The 18,275-nt window shown below is 52.3% G+C and overlaps 5 protein-coding genes across 5 annotated transcripts; 2 read left to right on the top strand and 3 right to left on the bottom strand.

Moving 5' to 3' along the window:
• Positions 1-183: 183 nt before the first annotated feature.
• On the top strand, positions 184-1,942 carry COCSUDRAFT_60838 (DUF125-domain-containing protein; the record flags this gene model as incomplete). The annotated part of the gene is made up of 7 exons (XM_005650317.1): positions 184-272; positions 596-723; positions 822-1,003; positions 1,207-1,305; positions 1,452-1,553; positions 1,643-1,727; positions 1,833-1,942. 7 exons carry the CDS (start codon positions 184-186, stop codon positions 1,940-1,942), a joined length of 795 nt encoding a protein of 264 aa, XP_005650374.1.
• A 1,295-nt stretch (positions 1,943-3,237) lies between these two features.
• Positions 3,238-4,781, bottom strand: COCSUDRAFT_60837 (hypothetical protein; the record flags this gene model as incomplete). The annotated part of the gene is made up of 5 exons (XM_005650316.1): positions 3,238-3,444; positions 3,695-3,826; positions 4,058-4,249; positions 4,433-4,602; positions 4,772-4,781. The coding sequence occupies 5 exons, from the start codon at positions 4,779-4,781 to the stop codon at positions 3,238-3,240; spliced, it is 711 nt and encodes a 236-aa protein (XP_005650373.1).
• A 3,660-nt stretch (positions 4,782-8,441) lies between these two features.
• On the bottom strand, positions 8,442-10,872 carry COCSUDRAFT_27450 (chlorophyll synthase; the record flags this gene model as incomplete). Its single annotated transcript, XM_005650315.1, has 7 exons — positions 10,640-10,872; positions 10,231-10,458; positions 9,842-10,021; positions 9,366-9,610; positions 9,057-9,166; positions 8,766-8,931; positions 8,442-8,579 (listed from the first exon to the last, which is right to left on the bottom strand). The coding sequence occupies exons 1-7, from the start codon at positions 10,758-10,760 to the stop codon at positions 8,442-8,444; spliced, it is 1,188 nt and encodes a 395-aa protein (XP_005650372.1). The 5' UTR covers positions 10,761-10,872.
• A 361-nt stretch (positions 10,873-11,233) lies between these two features.
• Positions 11,234-16,289, bottom strand: COCSUDRAFT_22106 (membrane AAA-metalloprotease). The gene is made up of 13 exons (XM_005650314.1): positions 16,042-16,289; positions 15,541-15,870; positions 15,149-15,336; positions 14,869-14,995; positions 14,617-14,709; positions 14,343-14,501; positions 13,827-14,012; positions 13,414-13,573; positions 13,041-13,222; positions 12,660-12,796; positions 12,378-12,489; positions 12,036-12,223; positions 11,234-11,743 (listed from the first exon to the last, which is right to left on the bottom strand). Exons 1-13 carry the CDS (start codon positions 16,201-16,203, stop codon positions 11,557-11,559), a joined length of 2,211 nt encoding a protein of 736 aa, XP_005650371.1. The 5' UTR covers positions 16,204-16,289; the 3' UTR covers positions 11,234-11,556.
• A 159-nt stretch (positions 16,290-16,448) lies between these two features.
• On the top strand, positions 16,449-18,173 carry COCSUDRAFT_46391 (cornichon-like protein). The gene is made up of 5 exons (XM_005650313.1): positions 16,449-16,782; positions 16,909-16,983; positions 17,114-17,343; positions 17,510-17,630; positions 17,758-18,173. The coding sequence occupies exons 1-4, from the start codon at positions 16,708-16,710 to the stop codon at positions 17,598-17,600; spliced, it is 471 nt and encodes a 156-aa protein (XP_005650370.1). The 5' UTR covers positions 16,449-16,707; the 3' UTR covers positions 17,601-17,630; positions 17,758-18,173.
• Positions 18,174-18,275: the final 102 nt, after the last annotated feature.

Below are 18,275 nucleotides of genomic sequence, written 5' to 3'. Positions count from 1 at the left end.
ATTAAGGAGAACTCCAAATCCAGCTGGCTCAGTCCAAGGGAAAGTGCGGCTCCCAGTGCTTCGTCATCATCACGTGGGTCACAAGTGCTCGACAGATCCTGAACCCAAAGCGCTAATGAAGGATTGAGATTGCGATTGTTTGAGTGCCCGTCATCTAGCTCCCTTACAGCTTCTTCAGCCAGAATGCCGAGCAATGGGGCCTCGGAAGCCCTTCTGCCCAATCGCGATGTTGAGGCGAACCAGGGGGAGCACTATGATGGCGATGCCCATGAGTGAGTGCCCATATTGTGTTGGAGATGTCCGAAAGCTGTTTTATTTGGTCTTAGACTGAAACTAAGGGATGAATTCCAAGAGAGCAGTCTTCTTTAGATTGTTGTGTGTACATCTTTTACTCCTTATGAATTGCATCTCTGCACATCTCACAACAATCTCTGATCTGTGCTGCAGGGACGAACATGTGCATTACTCACAGCGAGCCAACTGGTGAGCGATCGTTTCTTTTCGAGCTATGCTGCGTGAGCTTGACCCTGTTACTACTGTGGCTCGATCTGTTCATGTTCGATGAGTAAAGGTGATCTCAGACATGCTGATTCAGGTTGAGGGCAGCAGTGCTAGGCGCCAATGATGGCCTTGTGTCAGTCGCATCCATCATGCTCGGTGTGGGAGCTGCATCAACAGACCAGCACACCCTGCTCCTCTCTGGCCTCTCGGCTCTCGTGGCAGGTACTGCTACCCCCAATCCCTTCTCGTATTTCCCTCAAATTTTAAGACATTATGCTGACAACTGAGAAGGAAGCATGCTGAGGACATGTCATGTCCAGGTGCAATGAGCATGGCTGCCGGGGAGTACATCAGCGTGGCCTCACAGAAGGACACCGAGGAGGCTGACGTGGAGAAGGAGAGGGAACAGCAGGAGGGCAGCGCCGAGACCAGGGAGCACGAGCTGGAGGAGTTGACTCAGATCTATGTGGCCCGCGGCTTGGAATACAATCTTGCTCGCGAGGTGACTTCTTCACGTGCTCAACCACTGCAGCTGCACCCTTGGACAAACGTGCATGGCACAATTTTGCTGCTCAATCTGATCTGGAGGCATGCACTTGTTAACTATTGTGTTGGGGGCAGATGCAGCCCTCAAGGCCCGACTACGGTACATGTAAATCCATTGGGGAGCAACTGGTTCATGATGATGAAGTGTGTGGCCTGCAGGTGGCAGTGGCCCTGTCGCGCACGAAGGAGTCTGCGGTTGAGGCGCACGCGAGAGATGAGCTTGGCATTGATCTTGATGACCTGGCCAACCCATTCCAGGTCCGCAGCCGCATGGCGCCACTGGACGTATACACAGCACATTGTCGGTCTTCTGGGCATATGACAATGGGCTTTTTTGATGTGTGAGTGATTGCGAGCTGTTCTGAGGTGGTCATTAGATGTGTGAGGGAGGCTGTGGTCTGCAGGCTGCTGCGGCATCGCTGCTGGCCTTCAGCATTGGCGGCGTTGTGCCCCTGGTCGGGGCGATCTTCATCACAGACCCGCGCATCCGCCTGGCAACTGTGTTGGTGCGGACATGATGATCCGTCGCTTGCAAATAAGTTTACGTGATGGAAGTGAAGCACATGCTTGCTTTTGTGGGTTTGTTTTGTGGCAGGAGCAACGGGTGTCTGATGCTGAGTGTCTGCAGGTCCTCGCAACCTTCGCCCTGTTGACATTTGGAGCGACGGGTGCATGGCTCGGTGCGTGCAGATTTCCCAAAATTGGCCATGCCTGCACTTGTAAGAGCCCAGAATCTACGCTGTATGAAGCAATTGCCCTCTTGAGAGATGGGCTTGCTGCTGCAGGAGGCGCAAAGAGGGTCCGAGCTGCGCTTCGCGTGCTCATTGGGGGGTGGCTCGCTATGGGGATCACTTTTGGTGTGGGTTTCCTGTTTGGGGAGAACCCAGGCCGTTAGGCATGCACAAATGGAATGCTCCAAGGGAGGGGACATGAGATCAATTTTTTTTGCGATGCTTGAATATGGCGTACGTCCTGCTCTGGTGGCTGCAAACTAGATCCGCAATTAGTTGGAGTGGCAGGTTGCGTAGCGCTTGCCCCACATTTAAGACCTAATATTCGTGTAGATTATCATCTACAGTTTTCGTACTTTTTGACTGGACGATCTTGTCCAAGCCTCTGCAGTGCAGAATTTGGACTATTAGATGGCTTGCGGTAACCATCGAATTCATCTGATTAGGTGCCCGGTGCCTGAAAAGGTAAGTTCAAAAAATGCAAGTTGCCTAATTAGGGATAGTATTCAAGGGGAAGATATCTTAGAAGTATCAGAACCCCAGTAGGGTATCCTCAAGCTGGGCGGGAGGTTGGGGGAGGGTTAGGAGGGTATCCTGCTGCGGACAGCATTACGGTATCCATACAAGAAGCAAACTCTGTTTTCTGCTTGTTCCCACCGCTTTCCGGTGTCTGGTCCCACCGGTTAACATTCCAAGATCTACATATTCAAACATATGCAATGATTACATATTTGGCAGCTTCAACATATCTAGATCTCTGTTTTTGGCTGCCATCACAGAGATTATGTCAATGCCTGCAACTTCCAATTAATTTCCCCATACCTGCACACAGGACTCAAAATAGCATGACAAGACAGTCTTGAAGACACCCATGCAGCAAGGTTTGCAAACAGAAAGTACAAGTACATGAAATATGCATCTCCGGAGATCCATAGTGCTCCTGTCCACAACCTACCGTAATCATCTGCCCTATACTACTTGTGATACCAGGCATAAGAATCTGCATACTCACATATGACAATCTGCTTAATCACTAATAGGGGAATAATGCCAGACAAACACGTGTGGCATTGCCATTCCTTCAACATGATACTTGTAGACACCAGCGGACAGCAACAGTCCCTGGCTGAAGCGTGGAAAATTCTTTTTTGTTGAGTTCAAAGAAACAGTGTCAAGTTCAAGTGGCTTAAGGGCACTTCGATAATCATTGAAATAAAATTAGAGCATTACAGAAATGTGCCTGAGTCTGCCATCACAGCTCATCTTGTTGGGGCAAGACGGGTCTCCCAAAAGAAGGATCCCTTGATATACCCCTTGGTATGCACTTCTGGTCCTGTTCACCCATTGTCACGCCTTTCTCCTCATTTCTATATCTGACACCCCGCAACTTCTGCAACCATCTCTTCTGATGTGCTGCTTGATAAGATCACCAGTGCCTCTGTGAGCAGGTGTGCTGGCTTCAAATATTGGACACAATGAAGGCGGCGGCAAGCATGGTTGGCCAGATCACCCAGCCAAGGATGAGGCGAGCCCACAGCGTGCACCCGGCTATGAACACCAGGGCGCTGCCGGTGGCTGCCATCCACTGCCCAAACGCCAGCACAACGTTCATGATCTCCGGCTGCAGCCGCGGCTTCTGTATCCTGAAGCGCTTGCCGCACATCACCTGCACGGCACAGCAGTGTGCACGTCAGTCTCTTCCACCACAAAACCCCTGTCACTGATCCAACCAGGTCATGCGTGACATTCCAAATTCTTGTCCAGCATGGTGGGGTAGATCAGACACGTGTCAACCACCTTGCTGCACTTACATACAGGCAACCGCTGTCTGACTGACAGGACAGGGCTTGCAGCAGCTGGGATCGCAGAAACAGGCAAGAATTGGCGAAAGAATTGATTTAATTGCTCTGCCGCACCTCCTCTATGCGGTTAAACTCGTCCTGCCAGGTGGCGTCTTTCCTGCTGGGAGGTGTGTGCCCGCCCTTGACCCGCTCATGGCACAGCTTCAGCCACGCCTCCAGCTCCTTGCCCTCCGCGCTGAACCCCGACTGCGCCCAATGACACCCACTTTGCCATCTTGCTGCTCTAACACTCCCTCGCGCTCAGATCAGCATCAAGCCTAGGGCGTTCTCAAGGCGTTCAAGCAAAAGAGGAGGCAGGCATGGAAGACAGAGTGACAGCGCCAATGCAGCGTGAAAGAGGTGCATCGCAGGTCTTAACGAGTGCTTAACAGTGTGAGCAAAGTGTTCTGTGATGGCAGGCAGGCAGCAGCGGCACACCTGAGCGCCCCTGTACATCTCCAGGCGAGTGCCGCTCTCCCCATAGACAACCTTTGGGGTGCATCCGCGGCCGGGCAGCGCCTGCACCACGCGCACGCGCTGCAGCCACTGCCCCGCGCGCGCAGCGCACGACAGCAGCCCCTCTGCAAACGCGCTGCTCGCCTTGAAATCCCCCGTATTCAGCTCGATTTCCTGCCGGCAAAAGCATGCAGGGGCTAAGAACCCAAACACATCATCCCTTGGCCTTTCATGATTGAGGGTGCATCTACTCATAGCACACACAAGCAGCGGAATGAATCCGGATTTGAAACAGATGATTGCATCCTGCTGATCTCTGAATGTGAGAAGCAGGTGGTGTTGTGAGGCGCTGCTCACCTGCCAATACTCTGGCTTGTACAGGGCTGTCTTCCATCTCCGGCAGACTGCTGCAAGCCTGCACCTCTCCTTGGTGCCTGCTGCCGTGTGTAGCTCAGCGCTCCTGAATATGAGGTGCAGGATGTCCTCTGGCAGAGTCTCCAGTGAAGCATACTCCTGCGCCTTGGTGCCTGCCCATGGAGGAAAGATCGTCAAGATTCTGTCCTCTATCAGATGCAGCATACAAATAGGTCACAACATGAAAAGGCAGGGTCTGGACTGGACACACCGACCGATGATAAAGTGTGCTGTCACAAAGACTGTGCTACATGGCGTGCAAGTCAAAGTTGGGGTCCCCACCTGATAACATCCTTGTCAGCCTTGTCACCACTTCCGGTCTGCAAGACTCCACCTGAAAGGACAGGAAAGAAACTTGTCACACGGCTGGTGGACTTTCAAAGCCCCACGACTATTCAATTACCCCGGCATCTTCAAGCTCGAGACTAACATTCTGGGGCTGCTTTGATCGTCCAGGCCTGCTAAATCGAGAACAATTAGCTACGATGTAGGCCCTCTTTGTGTCGCGCGGGACGAGAAAAGGCTAAGAACCCTGTGGTTCTGGTTCCGAAGTCAAACAGAAAGACGGTCCGGCAAGTGCGATGGAACCCTGACGCGTGCGCAAACAACCCACGATGGAACTCTTGTCATGCCAGGGGATACCAGAGTATCCTGATAGAAGCGAAGACACTCTCGACACTCGAATGCCATTCAACGTCGTTTTGAACGTCAGGCTTTTATATGCTGATGGTGATGACTAGAACGCCATAGCACAACATGAGATGTACACAACCAAATCGGAGCTTAATCAGCCCGGTGCCATTCGCCCACCTCTTTGTCCTTCCACAACCAGTGCACGACTTCCCTACATGCCTTTGAAAGTCAGGGTGTGATAAAGCCTCTTACCCATGTGCTAGTGACACTGATGAGTATCTTCCGATCGGGGTATCCCTTCATGGCCTTTGTGGTTGCAGCAGGCGCTGGTCCTGTGTAGCACATGCTTGAAAGTGTGTGCAACTGCTTCTAGAACTTCCCCAAATCACCACCTCGAGCTTCCTTGCGTTTCTTAGCGGCAATAAAACTATAGATTAGCTGCTTCATACCAATCAAGTGAGCGTTTTCATGATACGCCAGATGATTTTGTCTCGGAAACCTGCAGAAGGCACGATCTCGTCACCGTGCATGACTCAGCAAGACTCAGCGGTAGTCATCAGAGCAATAGTATCCAGGGTCGGCAAAACCATGCTAAGCAGCCCTTGTATTGTTGCTTTCTTGATCTGAAGGGTGCTTATGACAGAGTGAATCGGGTGTTGCTCTGGGAGAGTTTGCGTCGCCTGGGCATTGATGGCCGCCTGCTCTCTGCCATTCAGTCTTTGTATGCCAATTCTACGGTTGCCATGAAGATTGGGAGCAAGAAGGGTCCTAGTTTGCCTTCTGAGACAGGATTGAAGCAGGGTTGCCCCCTTAGCCCCACGCTGTTTGGCTTGTTTGCAGATGGCTTGCACAGGCACTTGCTGCAGAGGTGCCCTGGGGTTGGCCCGCAGTTGCGTACTGGCAGTTGTGTACCAGATCTAGGCTATGCTGATGACTTTGCTTTGCTCGCCACCACACCTGCTCATTTGCAACGCTTGATTGATGCAGCTGCTGAGTTTTGTGAACAAACGGGAATGGTCATAAGTGTTGACAAAACAAAGATTGTGGTGTTCTCTTCCAGTTTGCCAGGACCTTTTCAGTGGCTTTGTGGTGGTGCGCCTTTACATTGGGTTCAGCAGTTTGAGTACCTGGGTGCCCTTTTTGACGGTGTCCAAGGCATTAATCTCACCTTTGGCAAGCTTCACAGGAACATGTGGGGTGCGTGGGCACAGCTCAGGCAGCAATATGGGAAGTTGCATTGCAGCATGTCAGCTGGCCTGTTGTTGCGCCTATATGATGCATGTGTGCCGCCGACTGCCTCCTACGGTTGTGAGGTGTGGGGCCTGCGCAGCCTTCCTGGTGGCGACAGCCGGCGGGGCCGGGCTGCCTTGGCCTCCTCTCACCTGAAAATTCTGAGAGACATTGCTGGCGTCCCCACCTCTGTGCATGGTGCCATCTTGCTTAAGGAGTTAAATCAGCAGACCCTTGATTGTGTGTGGTGGCGGCGCATTATCAAGTTCTGGAACAATTTGGCTGCCTTGCCTGCAAATAATTTTCACAGGCAGGTGGCCCTTGATGATTGTTGGGATGCCATAACCCGTAATGTTAAGAATTGGGCTTGGGCCTTCATGCGGGGCTTGCGCCGGATTGGGTATGAGTTTGTTATTCGGTTTGACACCCTTGTTCCTGTAGAAGTTGCTGCTGTGATGCAGCTGCTCGATGCGCAAGCACTGCAGGTTTGGGATGACATTGACATTTGCCCTAGGACCTGCCCGTCCAGCAATGCCACCTTGTGTACATATCACAGATGGTTTACTAGGCCAGCTTGTGTGCGCCACCCTTGCCAGCTCTTACAGCAGCCTTTGAGTGCCCGTTGCTTGCGTATATTGTTGAAGTTCAGGATGGGTTGTCATAGTCTGCCCAATGTCTCGGGCCGCTGGGCCAGGGTTCCCCGGCCCCAGCGTTTGTGCATGCGTTGTGCCCAGCAGGTTATTGGGGATGAGCGCCACCTTGTGTTTGAGTGCCCTGCCTTGCAATCTGTTCGGGACAGATATCCTGGGCTGTTTGGTGCAGACATTGTGACGATGCAGCAATTCATGTGGCAGTTGGACATTGTTGGTGTTGCACATTTTGTGATGGATTGTTTTGATTATTTGGATGCTGCCAGTTCATCAAATCAGCCCTAGGCGGCTGGGAGTGATGTAATCTTCCTTCCTTCCTTCCTGGGCTTCTGATGCACAAAAGTCACAACACACTACGGCAGCTAGGCATGTGCTGCATGCAGGGCGCTATGCATGTGGGGCCCATTGTGGGGCATGCGGCATGACGAGCCATTTTGTGGGCCATGGTAATCAAAAGCAGTGATCAATGATCATCACATGATGTCGGGATCCGCAGCGCCATACTCTGCCACTTGGAATGGATAACCTCCTGGTAGACCATCTACTAGACGGGCATCCAGCTGCAGCTGATGTACAGGTGCCCATTCTGCAGCGAGCACAGTGATAACGACAAGACGTCTCGTTACAGGCGCGCTAGTGCTGCCAGCCCAGTGGGGCTTTCCGGATTCGAGATGAAGTCTAGACGCCTGTGGGCAGTGCTGGCTGGCATGCTAGGGCTGGCCAGCCTGGCCTGCCACCGTGTGACACTTACAGGCATGGCAGTGCAGACTGGCCGCCACGCTGCAACAAACATCAGAGATTCCCAGAGCCTGATCAGGAACTGGTCCAGCTTTCAGGAATCCTCCCCTAGCAGAGAGACAGTCGGACTGAAATTGATGATCACAGCCCTTTCTCCTACTCTGGCGCTCGCAATGCCTTCACGTCTTGCATTCTCCCTTCTCTTAATTACATCCTGGATCTAGATCTCTATTGTTCAGTGGACAACCAGCATGGTGATTGCATGTGGATGGAAAGATGATATTGCAAAGTTTGAGGTATCCTATAGTTGTGACCAGACCTCATGATCAAGATGTGATGTCTGCACAAGTGCACCTACCTTACAATATACAGGTTTGGACGCTGGTCCGAGAACAATATTGGGTACCCAGCCAGATACTCAGCAGAACAAGTCACAGGCAAAAGTCCCTCTTTCCTGCAGCCCCTCAGTGAGCCAGGGTTGCTTTAGCTGCAGGCATTATCATAGCATTTTGCCCTATTGTGCCCCCGCGCCGCCACCAAGTGTAGCTTGCACACAAAGACACGCATGAACTCAGCACAATCTGTATATGGAGTAACTCCTTGCAATCAAGAATGCCCTTGTGGAACCGCTTATGCGCATGCTTGATCCCAATTGAGCAGCTCTCCTTGGTCAACCAATGGCCCGTAAAAAGGCTCAAGCTCTAAAGCCCGGCGTTGTGGTGTCCGATAGCGAGGCCGGTGGTGAGCAGGCCAAATACCAGGAAGGGCTGCGCGCTGGCCTGGTACTTGACATCGTTCTTGATTGGGTCCGGGATGAAGTACTTGTACTGGAAGAAGATCTGCCACCAGCATGACAAACTCCATCATGACCACCTCTTTCTGCCTGTATTCCTCAAGCAAACTTGTCCCCACATAGGTGAAAAATTGTCAGTGGGTGCTGAGGAACCTCGCATGGCAAGAAAGGAAGCAAAGCAAAGCTTGCCGTGAGGACGGCTCTGGATGACAGGGCTGTGAGATGGGCGCACCTGCGGGAGGATGAGCGCTGTGAGGATGGCGCCATAGAGCGGCTCGTTGAGGCCGAGGAAGAGGTAGGCTGCCACGGCCGCCTGAGTCACATCGATGGTGCCCACAGTGATCCACTTGGCTGTCTCCACTCCAAAGGCAACTGGCAGGGACTCCAGGCCCATTTTCCTGCACGCAGCAGCGAAGAAGCTTGTGTCCCTGATTCGTTGTATGTCTCGCATTTATTTACTTCTTCCCCACATGCATTTACCAAGTAAAAAAGCAGATTGACAGTAGGAGCAGGGAAGGCATACCTGTCGCCCTCAATGGACTTGAAGTCATTCACAATGGCAATGCCGAGGCCAGCTGTGGAGTACAGCATCGTCAGCACGATGACATCCAGTGTCAGGTTGCCGAAGAGAGCCTGCAGGACACGCATCACGTCTTCAGAGGCTTTCAATCACACTATCACCCGGAGTCATCTGTGACACAGATCTACCTCTGCTGAGAGGAGCAGGCTTGCAGAAAGATGACGTTGCAATACCCGAAGCAGGCAGCCAAGACTGCCAGCCTCCGAGCCAACTACACAAAACCTATCCATGGAGTGTTGGCAGTGTATGTACCTGGCCAGCCCACCAGGGCAGCGAGATGTAGGAGGATCCCAGGGCGTAATTGCCGGCCCAACCGCTCTGCTTGAGCTTGAGCGGGGGCGCCGAGTAGATGTAGGAGATGAAGGAGCCGAAGACTGCCAGGTAGAAGAGTGTGGGTGTCTCGTGGCCCACCCACTTGTCCAGCGCGAAGGCTGTGCCCAGGCCGGCCGCCAGCAGCGCCAGAAACTGCACGACCACCTCCGTCTCTGAGATGGCACCTGCACAATTACCAGCACCGCCCTCAGAGATTGTTGAGGCGCCTGTGTCTCTGAGATGACAACTGCATATTTACCAGCACCGGCCTCAGGCAATTTACAAAGGTGCCGTATTCTCTGTGCGCCTTGAGGTTTCATGCTGGGCAGCCAACTCGCATCAATGCTGTGCCTCCTTGCAGCCTGGGGCCTGGCACTCTAACGTAACATTTGCTAAAAATACTTGATGAAACTGACCTGAGGGAATGGGGCGGTTGGGCTCGTTGATGGCATCGATCTCCCTGTCATAGTAATCGTTGATGGTCTGCGTGTAGCCCGTGAGGAAGGGCCCCGACATGGTCATGCACACGAGGGACTGCGCCACATGCTCTGGCGTCCATGTGAAATTGCCTGACGCCGCCGCTCCGCACAGCACACCTGCACCACGCCATCATTACAACTGTTATCATTATTGCACGATTTCCAGTTCCTAACAATCGAGGATCTAGGTACGCCCAGCATTACGTGCTTCCAGCATTATGCTGGACACCAATGTGCAAACTGATCACCTCGTCAAGATCATGTATGCATGCTGGCACTGAAGATGCACTATGGCAGTGATCTGCACGGATGGAGTTCATACGCACCCCAGATCAATGGGACCCATGTGACGGGCTTTGTGAGCTGCAGCCGGATCTTCCACTTGTCTGCTGTCTGCTCTCCGCCCCTGACTCCCAGAAGCTGTGCCACATTGCTCTTGAACACCTCGCCCGTCTCCCCAGTCTTGACCTTCAGCTCCTCGCCGGCTTTGCCAGCTTTGCTCTTCAGATCCTCTGTGGATTGAGCTGCTCGCACGGTGTTGCCTAGGCGCCTCCCTGCAATAATGTGGAATGTGGTGTTTGGACGTGTCACATTAGAAATGCAACTCTGAGATAGCAGCTTTCATAAATTGTTTGATCGCTACTCAGAAGCACAGATCTGCTAAAAAATTTGGCTGTGTGCTGACGAGAGGTGAGGTAAGACACAACGACACTAGCTCAATGAAAAAGAACTTGCCTGGAAGAGTCGATTTTCTTTGTGTAGGAGCAAAAGCAATTTTCCCATGCTGCCTGATACTTCCAGAGTGCACCACGCTTGTCCTTATCTGCCCAGGCAAGTTAACACAAGACGCCATCATTGGATTCGCTGAACAAGAATACTAGAACTTTTTCTTAAAGGGGTTCAAGGCAAAAGCCAGAAAGTGCTTTTCTAAATAGCTAACGTTCTCCTAAGTGCTTTGATTGTGCGTGTGTTCTTCGAATGCTGCGTTGCGATGAGATAGGGCACCATGCCATCTGGCGCCCACGTGGCCATATCTTTCAGCGTTGAGATTTGCAATGCCGAAACTTTTGGTGCCAGAACAAGTGAGTCTGGGCGGAATAGAAGTTGTGGAAGCGTCACAGTGGGCCCTTAGGTGTCCAGAGGCCATGGACCAGACAAAGTTAGGATTCACCAAATTGCCTGCGCATGCCAGTGGCCCAACAGTGGAGTGCAATGCACTCAGTGCATGTGCATGCAGCATCTGGTAATATCAATATTGCAATCGGGCGAAAGTTTCATGCTCATGCATTTATGTCATTGACAAAAGAAAGCCTTCACTGTCTCAATTTTCCCATATTCACAAGTCAATTACACACCCATTTGAAAGATCACGCGCACATGAGCTCTAGAATAATGTTTCCAAAAACGAGCCAGCTCGCTTCAGCGTACGAAACCCAATTGCAGTACAGAGCAGTCCATCGGATCATAGTATAACAATCAGACCCACCGAACCGGTCACCTCCAGCAACAAGTTATGATACAGAATGTTCCACACTCTCATCTCCCCAGCACACAACTGCCCCTGCCCCTGCATTATTTCACTTCAAATCTTTAAGCAACGCACACAGGGGATTGCCACGAGGACATTAGGCGACGTCCCTCTCTAACGCTATTTAAGAGTTTGGCACCGCCTGGTAGGGCACAGTCACCGAGGGCTCATCAGCCTTCAGGTAGTTCTCTGCCTGTGACTCCAGGATGAGGCGGAGGAATTCATCGCCGTCGATCTGTTCCCGCTCCAGCAGCACCTCAGCTGTCTTGTGCAGCACCGTGATGTTGCTCTGCATCAGGTCCTTTGCACGCCTGCAGCAGCAAACTCAGCTCCCTCAAAAACTCCCCCAGAAACATTGAGGTCTCACCACCTATCCAATAGATGACATCGTGAGGAAGCACATCCAATAGAGTACACTGAGGTCTTATCGCCTCACATCCAACGGATGACATTGAGAGGCAACAATTCCCGCAAAAACCGCTACAAAAGAGTGGAGGGGCAGAGCAGACATGATAATACCACAGTGGGAACAGGCCACTTGAGGGCGACAGAAGAGAGGCTTCACTCAGGAAAGCAAATGGAGAAGAAGTCATTCAGGCCCACCTGTAGGCGCGGTCTACGAGCTGCTTGACCTCGGCGTCGATCTCGTCGCTGGTCTGGCCAGAGCAGTCGGCGGGCTGCCCCATGGACTGGCCCAAGAAGGAGGGGCCGCCGCCGCCGCTCCACGCCACCTGCCCCAGCTTCTTGCTGAAGCCCATCTGCGTCACCATCATCTTCGCTGTGCGCGCCACCTGTCACAACACATCCAGTACATTGAGGACAGATGACAGCGACAGTGACAGATCTTGTCAGAGTGTGATGTCAAACGCACTCCAGAAAGAAGGCAGATCAGAACATCAACAACACCGCAAGTCTGCGAGCTGGAAATGAAGGGGAGATGCGGACCTGCATGAAGTCATTGGAGGCGCCGGTGGTCACATTGTCCTCGCCGAAGATGATCTCCTCAGCAATGCGGCCGCCCAGAGCCACCGCCATCTGGTTCTCCAGGTAGCTCCGGCTGCATAGAGAGCAATAAATTCAAGACGCCATCCACAGCAGAAAATTCAAGACGTCATCCAAATGCACATCATCATGTACGTCACAGGAACAGCGCTGCAATGCAGCTGTGGAAGGAGTCAAGGTGCGGGGGCTGCTGGGCATGATAAACAAAGAGGGTAAAGACCACACCTGTAGAGGCCGGACTCCAGGCGCTCCTCAGAGGGCGCGAAGAAGGTGAGGCCGCCTGCAGAGCCGCGTGGCACGATGCTGATCTTGGCGACTGGGTCGTACTCCGGCATGAGCGCGCCCACCAGTGCGTGGCCAGCCTGTCAAGAGTCACAACTGCGCCTTCAGCACTAGCTTCCTTCACACAACGGGCGCAACTGCAATCATACTACAATTGCTTGCATATACAACATTGCCGATACGGTACAAAATTATTGATAATCATGCATGAGGAATGATACACCTGAAAACCTGCTAACATGCATGGTGGCACCTGGCCACCATTAGACTACAGACCCACAACGCCGCAATCTCCAAAATCCACGTTAAGAGAAGGGCACACACCTCGTGGTAGGCGACGAGGCGCTTCTTGGCCTCGGTCATGACGGCGCCCTTCTTCTCGGGGCCAGCAACGATGCGCTCCAGGGCGTCGCTGATCTCCTCCTTGCTGATCTCCTTCAGGTTGCGCCGCGCCGCCAGTATGGCCGCCTCGTTCATCAGGTTCTGCAGGTCTGCTCCAGTGAAGCCTGCACGAACAAATACAATATAACCTCATCAGCACAAACCAAACTAAAGAATACACATGCACCCTCTAGTACAAACAATATGCAGCATCAGCAAGCTATAAATGCCCAACACAATCTTCAGACAAGGCGCCACATGCTGGGAGCTCCAGTGAGAGTCACACGCTGTAAAATGCAAAGAAGTGCGTGCTCACCTGGTGTGCGGCGGGCGACCTTGTCGAAGTCGACGTCCTTGCCGATCTGCTTGCCGCGCGAGTGCACCTTCAGGATCTGCACGCGCCCCGAGATGTCCGGCCGGTCCACTGTCACCTGCCTGTCAAACCGCCCCGGCCGCAGCAGAGCGCTGTCCAGCACCTGTCCCCAATACAACTTTATCAGTCCACATGTCCACCACAGATATGGCAATCCAGAATGACAACATGGCACCGTTTACTTGCCATCTCAACTGTCAATGCAGGAGCATCTTCGCAGCTCAAAGCAACTCTGTATGATGGTGGACAGCATCCCCTCTGAAAATTCAGCTTTAATAGCAATGCTCTCATCATTTCTCCAGATCAGATGCGATCATCCAGAGAACATTATAACAAAACGGTGGGGGCCAACTCACGTCAGGCCTGTTGGTGGCGGCCAGCACGATGACGCCGGTGTTGCCCTCAAAGCCGTCCATCTCTGTGAGCAGCTGGTTGATGGTCTGCTCGCGCTCGTCGTTGCCACCGCCCATGCCGGCGCCACGCTGGCGGCCAACCGCGTCGATCTCATCGATGAACACGATGCACGGCGCCTTGGCCTTGGCCTGCACAGCAAGCTCGTACATAAGTTCAGCACATCCCTGTTGATTTGGCTCTTTAAAGAAGGATCTGAGGAAATACCATGATATCACTATAAAGTATGACTGGGCACCAATTCTAGCATGAAAGAAACAGCTTATACTGCATTCCCACCGTCAAGTATAGACTTCAACAGAAGATCTGATTCCCCTCTTGCTTGACGAGACAATGGCTATATATTTGTTTCCAGGTACACCGAGAAAGTCCTATCAACGGCTATGTATTTGTTTTCCAGGTACACCGAGAAAGTCCTATCAACGACAAGGATGAGGAATAAACAGGATATGAAAGCGCACCTTCTCGAACAGGTCGCGGACACGGGAAGCACCCACGCCCACGAACAGCTCCACGAACTCAGAAGCTGCGCAGGAGAAGAAAGGAACTCCCGCCTCTCCTGCAATGGCCTTGGCCAGCAGCGTCTTTCCGGTGCCGGGTGGGCCCACCAGCAGGCATCCCTGCGCAGCGCCATCAGCTTATCAGATACAGTGCCTAGTTTGCATGCATACTGTGATGAGAGAAAGAGGAAAAATTATGTAGAGATGTGGTCAGGGTGAAGCTAAGGAAGAAGACCTTGGGGATCTTGGCTCCCAGGGCTGTGTACTTGTCGGGATTCTTCAGGAAGTCCACAACCTCCTGCAGCTCCAGCTTGGCTCCATCCACTCCCTGCAAGCACCATGTCCCACACTCAGCGCTCCATTAACAAAAGTCAACGCACCAAATGTCTTGAGTAAAGCTACAGACCTGCTGAAGCAACACTTTCCATGCAAGGAGGAGGAATCAGAGGAGGACAAGGTGCACTGGAGTGTGGACGGAGGCGCTCACCGCAACATCATCGAAGGTGATGCCGGTCTCTGGAACCTCCTGGAACTTGGACTTGTTGCGCGCAAAGTCCATCGGGCCTCCCATCGGACCCATGCCGCCGCCGGCGCCACCACTGCCTCCAGCTCTTCTGCACATGGCAAATAAATCTTTAGCACTACTGACACACTCTACGCAGCACTGGTACACAAAATGATCACATGTAAGCATTGGAAGTGCATACATCACTTCATTGTACCAATGTAAGCGGCACTGCAATGTGCGCTTTAGTAGCCAGCCGCACCTGAAGAGGAAGAAGAGGCCACCGAAGGCAATGAGAGGGAACAGGAGGTTGCCGAGCAGGGAAACGTAGTTGCCCTGCTGGTCACCCTCTGAGACAGAGATGTCCACTCCATTCTTGGCCAAGATGTCAACCAGCTCAGGATCATTCGGCAGCACCACGAATGCGCGGCGTCCGTCCACAGCTGTCAGCTGCAAATACAGACACTCATATGTTGAGATTTTTCCACAAGCTAATCATGGAGACACTGCATCTTACAGCTTAAAAGGACAAGAGCCCAGCAATTCAACATGCTCTGTGGCCAACCTGCAGTCCTGGGAGACAGCAAAAGCATGCATGAGAGCACAATGAAGCAAGAAAGTAGTTTTGCTGGAAGGCAGTGACAGATGACTGACCTGCAGCTGGCCACCCTCCTTGCTGAAGCGCACGCGCTCGACCTTGCCGTTCTGCACAGCATTGATGAACTCGCTGTATCTCCACTGGTTGCCCTCGGGCAGCTGGTAGTCACCGCTCTTGACAGAGGGTGCCACAGCGGTGCTGCCAGATGGAAATTGCAGGGACTGCTGAGACTCCTTCACGGTCTCTGTGGCGCTGTTGCCGGATGGAGGCGTGTAGTACTCGGCAGCGTTGGCCACGTTAGCAGATGTAACAGACAGCGTGCCAATCAACGCTGCCAAAGCTGCAGCTGGCACCTTCTGTGCAAGCTCGGCAGCGAGACTCTCGCTCTGCAATTCAAGCAAGCGAGCATTCAAATCATCATAAGCATCCACAAAACTTTGTCTCATGCAGGACTACTTCGCATGCCCACACTTTACAGTAGTGACGTGATACAGGCTCACAGATGACCTGTCCATACACAAAAGGAAAGTCATAGAACTATATCCGCCGTGCGTCACCTGCTTCTTAGCGCTTGCACATACTGGCAATGACTTTTTGTGGCTCCTCGGAACGCCAAGGATCTGCGAGCGAAGACGGTCCGCGTTGCGAGCTTGGAATCGACGAGCTGATCGGCTAGCGAGCCCAGCCTGCGATGCCGACAGGCCGATAGAAGCCTGCATACTTGTGGTCTGAATTGCAGTTCTTGCAGGAATATCACTTCAGTTACGAAGTTTCACTAGTGGGATGAAGTTAAGTGGCATGTCCTGTGCAAATCCTGAAGAACAGCGGAACCAGTGGTCGCATCGCGCTGTCGTGGCCGATCCTGTCGATATTCAAATTCCCTCTCTTTAAGGGTCTGCACCCTACATGTAGGGCAGAGGTGATTGAATGCACGCACCGACAATTCAAGAAAAACTGTGCAAATGGCGAAGGGTGCAGCTCAATAAACTGTTTTATTGGTACATTCTTGGCCATCAAGGTGCTCAAAAGAGCGGTTCGAACAGGCCTGGTTTGTGGAGGTGCACAACGCCAGCTTCCAACCTGTAATAAGTTGGGGCAATGCAAGATCTGCATGCATAGGTCCTTTGGTTGAGCACTTGCAGCCAATGACTAATTTTCATCGACATCTATTGTTGCAAGATTAGTTCGAACGGACAGAAGCCCGACCATCTGAGCACAAAGACATGAATTTTACATTTTTAGTATGGTTGCTGGCGTTCTTCATACAATTGGCGTTGTTGGGAATGTCCATGTATGGGGTGAGCAACCCCTTCATCCTCTCCTCTTCTTCCCTTTTGTTCCATGAAAGGGTGATCTGAGGGTGATCCGACTCCCTTGCAGCACCAAGCGCGTTATCTGATGTATACCATTGTTTATTGCCGCAGCTTATCATCCTTTCAGACCTGGAAAACGACTTCATCAATCCTCACGACTCCTCTGCCAGCCTCAACACCTGGGTGGTGCGCCCTGGCTGCCAATGCTTCACAAGCGCCCAGGCCAAGTTTTGCCTGCTTTGGCTGTGCAGATCGTTCCATGCGCGCAATGTTTCTCCATCATCTTGCCAGACTCAAGGCTTGCCTTGGCGTGCAGATGCCGGAATATATAGCCCAGGGAGTGCTCACAGCAATCCTGCTTCTCACTGGGAAGTGGGTGTCGGGGCTGGTCATGCTGTGCCTCTTGGCATGGAATGTGCGCACCTACCTGCGCAATGAGCACAAGGTGGACGTGACCGAGGTGTTCAGGCAGATACCGCGGGAGAAGAACATCCGCATCATCAAGCTCATCTTCTACCTTGTGGGCTTTGTGTACTTCATCTACAGGTGAGTGATTGCATGCGGTAATCTGTAGCTGGTGATGTGCTCTGTCTCAACTGCAATTACAACACTGTGGAGATGCAGTGCTTGATTGCATGGCATGGGATGATGTATCAGTTGGGGGCTTGTCATTAAAGCAGCACATGATTTAATGAAGAGTGTGGGTGGGCAGAGTTGTGCACACGGCTGTAACTTCCTTTTTGACGCCCGAGTCTCGGGAGGCTGCTCATAAGTTGTTTCAGGATGCTGCTGCCACCATGTGATTGCTCTGGATGGCCCAGGGATCATTGCAGGTAGACCCTGCTTGGCACAGGCTTGCAGATGTCAGGCTAGGAGCAGACCTTGCTGGCATCTGCGTTATGCTCATTTTGGAAGGCTTGCCTTTGGGTGCTTGACCATGAATTGGTTTTTTGGCTGCAGGTTGATCATTACCCTGGTGGAGTACTTTGACCATGCGTACCCACCAATCCAAAAGCCATGGGAACACGAAGCGTGATGGTCAATGTTTGTGACAGCACAGAGTCACGTGTGCACACGCCTGGCGATTGTACATTAGAAGGACCATTGCAGCGGTAGATGATGAAGGAACCTAATACAAGTTGGGGTACCCCAGTACATGTTTTATGTACCCCAAATGTTGGGCCCCACCCGCGCATCACTGGAAACAAGAGGGTTGGGGTCAAGTTGATGTATCTTCAACATGTCAACAAGACACGTGGCTGGACTAACGAAAGATTGATTGAGGAGGATCCAATTGCCGGATCTGTAAGAAGGCAGCTTCAGAAATGCTGAAGATTAGCTGCTTGCATTGTAAGGAAATATGCATTGCGTTTTGCACCAGTTGCACAAACAAGCGTAGGAATCCTTGCAGGCATTGACTAACAGGTCAACAAACATCTTGTCATCTTTGCTGTATCAAACAGAGGGCTCGTTGGTTT

The sequence above is a fragment of the Coccomyxa subellipsoidea genome, assembly GCF_000258705.1.
Source record: "Coccomyxa subellipsoidea C-169, whole genome shotgun sequence".
NCBI lineage: Eukaryota > Viridiplantae > Chlorophyta > Trebouxiophyceae > Coccomyxaceae > Coccomyxa > Coccomyxa subellipsoidea.
Note: the sequence above shows the minus strand (reverse complement) of the source record. Positions and strands in the feature narration are given on the sequence as shown.